General features: G+C 44.7%; 1 protein-coding gene across 1 annotated transcript in view; it reads right to left on the reverse strand.

Moving 5' to 3' along the window:
• The window catches only part of PDGFRL (platelet derived growth factor receptor like), a 62,231-nt gene that overhangs the window by 6,527 nt on the left and 48,961 nt on the right, over positions 1–6,743 (reverse strand). Inside the window, exon 3 of the mRNA XM_011230530.3 lies at positions 3,915–4,066. Coding sequence (XP_011228832.1) covers positions 3,915–4,066 — 152 coding nt within the window. The remainder of the gene's footprint in view (positions 1–3,914; positions 4,067–6,743) is intronic.

Genomic DNA, 6,743 nt, shown 5'->3' on the forward strand with positions numbered 1-6,743 from the left:
CTTATGCATGAGAAAGCTATTTTTTACTGCTTTTCCTTTTTTGTAAAAGAGATTTCACTTCCTATCTCTTTAAAGGAAACAAAAAAGTATTAGGTCAAGGACAAACCAGGCCCATGAATTAGCCCACTGAGGAAGCAGGGAAGGAGACTGATGTCCTTATGTTAAGAGCAATGTTAAGACCTGTGAACAGTCTGGAGAAGTTAGCCCCAAAGCCTATTCTTGTAACTGCCCATTGGGAATGGTTCCCCAGCACAGCAGAGAGCCTCTGAGAGGCCTGGCCCAGCAAGGTGCTGTCATCCTCACCTGTCCTTACTCACAGCCCAGAGGAACTCATTCCTGCCAAGGTCAGTGGAAAGAGAAGTAAGGGCAGACAAGGAAGCCACTAGCTCTGTTCTGAGCTCTGCTTGTCTAACACTAGGCTGGGAAATTCAGTCAGTTTCTTATGTTCTCCTGTTTGCCCTGAAATCACTCTCCCTGTATTTTAAGTTCTAGATGATGGCATTTGATCTTACAGAAATGAGAGAAACAAGGACCAGCTTGCCCATACATTCGTTCCTCAGGATAGTCAAGGGACTGTGGGTTAGGGTTTTGTTCTTGGCATGGCACATTAAATCCTTTGTTTTCTGGATGATTCTGTGAGGGAATATTATGGTAACTGCTAAGAGAAATCTTTGAACTTAATTGTACACCAACAATTGTTAAATTGTTTCCAGTGTTTTTCCCTACCATGTTCCTGAAACAAATAATTATTCTTGGCTTTCTCCTTCACTAGCCCTCTTGGTGCCACTGTCATATGATATTTTAGGTTGGGAACAGAATTCCTAGACACAACATCAAATGTCTTCATGGGCCAAGAGTTCTTTGGCTATGAGTGCCAAGTTCACTGACATGGAGGTCTTTCCCTGACTCTGGGATCAAGAGGGAATAGGTCATGGCTCTGTGAGTCTCCCTCTTTTCCAAGGCTTTCTATGGTGCTGGGGGATTTGTGTCACCTTCATGATAAATTGACTTCCAGGCTTAGTTAAGGGGCACCTTGGTCAATGTTGTATCTAAAACGCACGTGTTCACAGAGAGTAGAGAGGAGAATCTGGAGTAGTAAAGATAGCTTCTGAGCAAAAGCCCTTCAAGAATTTCTGATTGTGAGGTGTAGAGGCAACTTTAATTTAAAGGTTTCGTAGAGAAAACTGAACCAATAAGCAAAGCTAGTAGAATAAGTGCACAATCCAAATTCCAGAACCCAAAGATGTGGTCTTACTTTTTGTACTATAAAAGTCTTTGAAAGAACTGCCCACACCAGTTGCTTTAACAAACAGAAAAAACATATTTGTAATTAGTAGATCCCATCTACCAACAACAAAAAACTTCCTGAAGTTCATTTTAAAAATTTTAGATTACATATGACCCTGCAAACATGTCTGTAGCTACTCAAGTAGATGGCAAGCGTTACTTCAAGAAAACTAAACACATGGAAATTCAGATTTCCAAAAATAAATAGGCTATAAATTAAAATCCAAATTTCAACAAACTCCGTATTCAGTAAAGTGCCCATCAATGTGGTTTTACCGCATATAATTGGTGCCCAAGGCTTTGCTATGAGAAAGCCCTGTTGCTGGTAATGTTCTCCTCCTTGACCTGGGTGGTAGTTGCATGCATATATTCATTTAAGGGTAATTTATTGAGCTGTCTACTAATAATTTGTGTAGTTTTCTTTGTATATATCATACTTCAATAAAAAATGAGAGAAAAAAAGACCCTCTGATAGCACCCCCCCCATAAAGATTAGATATGTGGCAGCTGCTTCATCAGAAATTGCACAAATTAACAACAGTCAGAAAAAGGCTTCACAGTGTTTGCAAATTCTGGGAAACATGCAAACATAATGAATGCCAGACGTTTCTCTATGTGGGTAGTGGGGAAGCATATGTTCTGAAAGAATCAGAGCCAGCAGCGGGAAGCTCAGCTTCCGTAACAGCTCATCTTGGTTTTGCAAACCCACCCATGCCTGAAACGATAAATGCTAAACCCTCTATTGAAAAGCCAATTGGTCCCTTTTTGATCCAGGTTTCTTTAAAGTTGAAGTAAATATTTTGGCCTTCCTGTGACTCGCTGAAGAGCTTCCCATAAATTAGGAATGAGGACCTGGCTCCAAAACTCCAAGAAAGCCCTTAACCCTAACGGGACATCCTGCTCAAGGGAGGTCTTCAGTTCAAAATCTCAATTCAAAACCCAATGTTTTAGGAAGATGTGATAGTGCGAATCACGGCAAGACATCTACATTCTGCCATTTGAAATATGGTATCAGTTCTTGTCCAGAATAACAGACTCCAAGGGCATGTGGGCAGTTCTGTGCAGCACGTTCCAGAATGAGGATCACGAGGGATTACCGATGAACAACTGTTAGCAATTCTCCTGACACACCAGTTATGCTAGCTAGTGCCCTTCTGCCTGTTTATCAAGCTACCCATCACCTTGTCCTAGAAGTGGATCAGGACAGTAAGAACATTAGATCCTAGGTCAGAAAAACAGGGGTTGAGTCTTTCTCCCCCACTACCAGTCATGGCACACTGAACAGGTCACCTTGCCCTTTCAAGTCTCAGTGTCAGCATCATAATTTCTTTAACAGAGATGGTAAACTAGCTTCTGCTTATTTCCTGGGGGTGTGGTGATAATGGAATGAGATACCTGTGCCTCCAAAATCGCAGAGTGCTCTGCTGGAGAGGAGCGATGTGGGAGGGAAGGGAAAATACATACGATTTTGCTAAAGCACTCACTGATGGCCAGGGCCTACGATCATTTGGGTCCCAGTAGCTAAGTCAGTGTAGGTGTGAAAGGTGGAGGGATTCAGGATGTAGACAGAGCTCATGAAAGTCCTGCCCAGACGCGAAGAAAGCATTCTGGCTTCACCCGAAATGCCAAGGCCAATGGCAGCACCAGGGGGTGGCATTTCTAAGATTCCCGAAAGCTGTTCCTCACCTCTGAACTTGTTGAAGAGAACATCGTGCCCCAAACTTCAGAGTGTAGACAGTGTGTACCCAACACTGCTTAGAGAAGAGGTTTCCCTCTGACCTGCACATTTTCAGGCACCTCCCTTAGCACAGGGATGGGGCTGGAGCCACAAGGGTCACAACCTTCAGGAAACTTCAGCTCACAGTACTCCTCAGAACAAATGTGAGGGGGCCTTTAGCTAAGCCTCCCCTGACTAGCGATGCTCCAGAAAGGAGGTCATCATCGGTCCTGAAAGCACAGTGACTAAGAGTCTGCAGCAATGCTGTCCAATCGAACTTTGTGCAATGATGGCTACGAGGAGAGCCACCAGCCACATGTGGCAAAGGAACACTTGACCTGGCAGGTGCCACTCGGAAATTGAGTTTTAAATTGTTTAATTTTAAATAATTTCCATTTAAATCTAAACACACATGGGGGCACCTGGATGGCTCAGAGGGTTAAGCAACAGACTCTTGATTTTGGTTCAGGTCACAATGTGAAGGTGATGAGATGGAGCACTGAGCATGGAGCCCGCCTAAGATGCTCTCTCTGGCTCTCCCTCTGCTCCTCCCCCTCCCCCGCTTGCACATATGCTCTCTCTCAAAAAATAATAAAAAATAAATATTGACACATGTTTAGTGGCTGCCATATTAGAAAACGCAGATACAGACTAGAATCAGACTGGCTTCAAATTCTGGGACTGCCACTGACCTATATGACCTTAAGGACGTAATTCATCTCTCTGAACCTCTTCTCCATGAAAGCAATAGAAATGATATTAGTACTTCCTTGAGGGTTCCTGGGAGACACCCTGACAGAGCCTGGCCAACAGGGAGCGCTCTCATCATCGTTATTAGATATTTAGAGACACTAACTCTGGGCCAAGTCCGGAATTCTGAAGAATCCCACCAATACACCAAACAACTTACCTGTAAAAAAGATGTAGGTGGAGCCTGTTTTCGTCTCATCCCTCCCGCAGATGTAGCCATGGCAGAGCTGAGCCCAGCAGCTGAACTCGCCCGTGTCCGCTGCGGTGGAGTTGACAAGGGTCAGCTGGCCGTAGCGCTCGTTCTGCTTCACGCTGTCAATAAAGGCAAAGCCGGCTCACAACCGGGCCAGGGACCTCGCAGCCCGCGCTCTCTGCTCCCCTGTTCCCGCGCGGACAGCCCTGCTGGCTCCTGGCAGACTGTCCTCGCTCAGATGGCACACACTACTAAAAGCTTACTTGGGGGGAAAGTGTTTGTAGGGGCGGGGAGTCGTCAGAGAGAGAAGCTTCTTCTAAAAGGAAGCAAATAATGACAATTTTGTTTTTCTGGGGCCTCCCCTGAGTAACATCCCTGGAGCATTAGCCCCACAGCCACAGACACTCAGCCACAAAGCCTTGGGCAGGTGTTTCGCTTTCAGCTTTTGCTTCTAATGAGTTCATTTAAACAGCAGTCAAGGAGCGCCTGGGTGGCTCAGTCTGTTAGGTGGCTGCCTTGGGCTCAGGTCATGATCCCTGGGTCCCACTCAGCGGGAGTCTGCTTCTCCTTCTGACCCTCCTCCCATCATGCTCACAGACTCTCTCTCTCAAATAAATAAAATCTTTATAATAAACAGTCAACATGAATGAAAGCACCTAGCATTATCCTGTATGCAAAATCCTTGGATCAACAAGGATTAATCTCTGAATATAAGCTTGGAATCGCTGAGCTGCCACATTATTAAAATACAAATAAAAACTTTCCTTTGGGGAAAATGCTTGGTTGCTAAGATGCTGAGCCCCAATTATGCAGCCTATGTCTGGTACAGTATTTAGAACTTTGGGGCACTTAACTTTTCCTCTGGCCTCACACACTAGTATTTCTAATTTTTTCATTTTATATCTCTTGTATTTTTATCTTCTTGCATGTGACTATATTTGCAAACTGCTTCAGTTCCTTCTGAAATGAGGAGAGACATAAATATTAATATTGAGCACTATTATTAGCGGATGATAATGGCAATTCTATTACATTGTGACAGGAGTCCAGATGTATCAATGGAACAGATGTTCCCTGTGTCTTATGAGACTCTGCATGTGGGGATGCCAAAATAAATGGTTTTAATCTGAGGATGCGTCTCAAATATCCAAATGGCTCACCCTCTGAGATCCACATATCTCTGTGATGTAATTGAGGTTCTCCTGTTGTATTTTGCAGCAACATCAATGTGCTCACCATGTTAAGTTTAGCACACAACAAAATGTCTGGTTGGTTCTAAACACAGCCCTGTTCTGCTTCATCACTGAATAGCTGCTTTGCCCCCCAGTTCTGCCAAGAGGTGCCTCCGAACTCCCACTCCATCAACTGAACGGAAATCTCTCCTCCTTCAGGAAGCTTTTAATTAGAATCAACTCTCGATTTCTCCTAGTGACGTAATTAGCTCCTTTGTTCTCTACCCCTCAGATACCCAGAGCTTCCTGTTACTACAACGGATGGTACAAACTTTTGAGGGTGGGAACTGTGCCATATTTGCTTTATATTCCCTAAGCACTACATCTGTGCAGAGGACACAGTAAAGATTCCCTAGAAATGAGTGCTTTGAAATTGAATTGAACCACAGGGTTAGAACTGGAAAGAATCTTAAAAAGAAGGCACCCACCCAGTGATGAATGGAAAAAGAAAGAAAGAAAAAAAAAGGCATCCAGCTCCCAGTACTTCAGATGAAGAAACTGAGTCTCAGAAGTGACTTTCCTGAGACCCACAGCTGGGGGCCATTGAGTCAAAAACAGTTCAATTAAGTATGTGCAGAAGTCACCCCTTCGATAAGCAAATGCATGTAAAGCTCTGCATGCCACATCAGGTTGTCTTATTCGAATTATAGCTTAATTACATGTAATTGCAGACTAGTAGTAATAATACATGCCCAACATTGGAGATAGCACAGCAAATAAAAAAGAGTGGACCTCAAAGGCATTACAATCCAGGTAAGGGGTTAAGGCTAATGTACATGAAAGGATCAGAGAATAACTAAAGGGGTATTCACAACAAGAACAGTAGGAAGTCTGAAAAGGGATTCATCCCTGTGGGTTGAAGAGGCTGAAGGCAGCTTTGAGGAGGAGTGAGACAGGCTGGCCTTTGAAAGCCGGGTTGGAGTGGCAGGGGAGTGAGGTCACTTGCTCAGGAAACTACAATCCCAGGAGCGCTGGGATGGACCGGGTCTGCTCGTTTGACTGCACTGCCATGGCCTGAGTGCCCAGTGGGTAGAAGGCACTCAGTACTAATTTGAGGGTTTAATGCAATCATCACAGAGGAGACAGACGGAGGGGGTGGGGAGTCACGGGGCATATAGTTGAGAACAGGCAGCAGGGACCATCCTCAGGTTTGGAGGTGGAATGTGACAGCCCACCTTAGCCAGGGCAAGAGTGAGGAGAACAGGCGTAGGAGAGGCAGGAGGAAGAGGGGGAGGCTGAGAGCCTGTCACTGTGATGAACAGCAAGGCAAGTGCTGGGGCCAGGGTGGCTGTTGGCTGGGGAACGGAAGCAAAATTCAAGGCACGTTTTCTTGGGGGACATATAGGACAGACTGGGTATGAGAGGTGGAATAATTAAGACCACTTACTTTGTATTTCTATTTGATGGGCAGAATGGGGTTTTAACCAACTGAGATGGAATCTCTGAGAAGAGAAAGGAGATTAGAGTAGACAAAATAATAGATCCGCCAATGGAGATTTTGAATTTGTGATGAAATGTGGGTCACTGAAGTGTGGATGTCAGGTGATGTGGCAGTTGGAAACAC

Source organism: Ailuropoda melanoleuca, chromosome 18 (genome assembly GCF_002007445.2).
Source record: "Ailuropoda melanoleuca isolate Jingjing chromosome 18, ASM200744v2, whole genome shotgun sequence".
Taxonomy (NCBI): domain Eukaryota; kingdom Metazoa; phylum Chordata; class Mammalia; order Carnivora; family Ursidae; genus Ailuropoda; species Ailuropoda melanoleuca.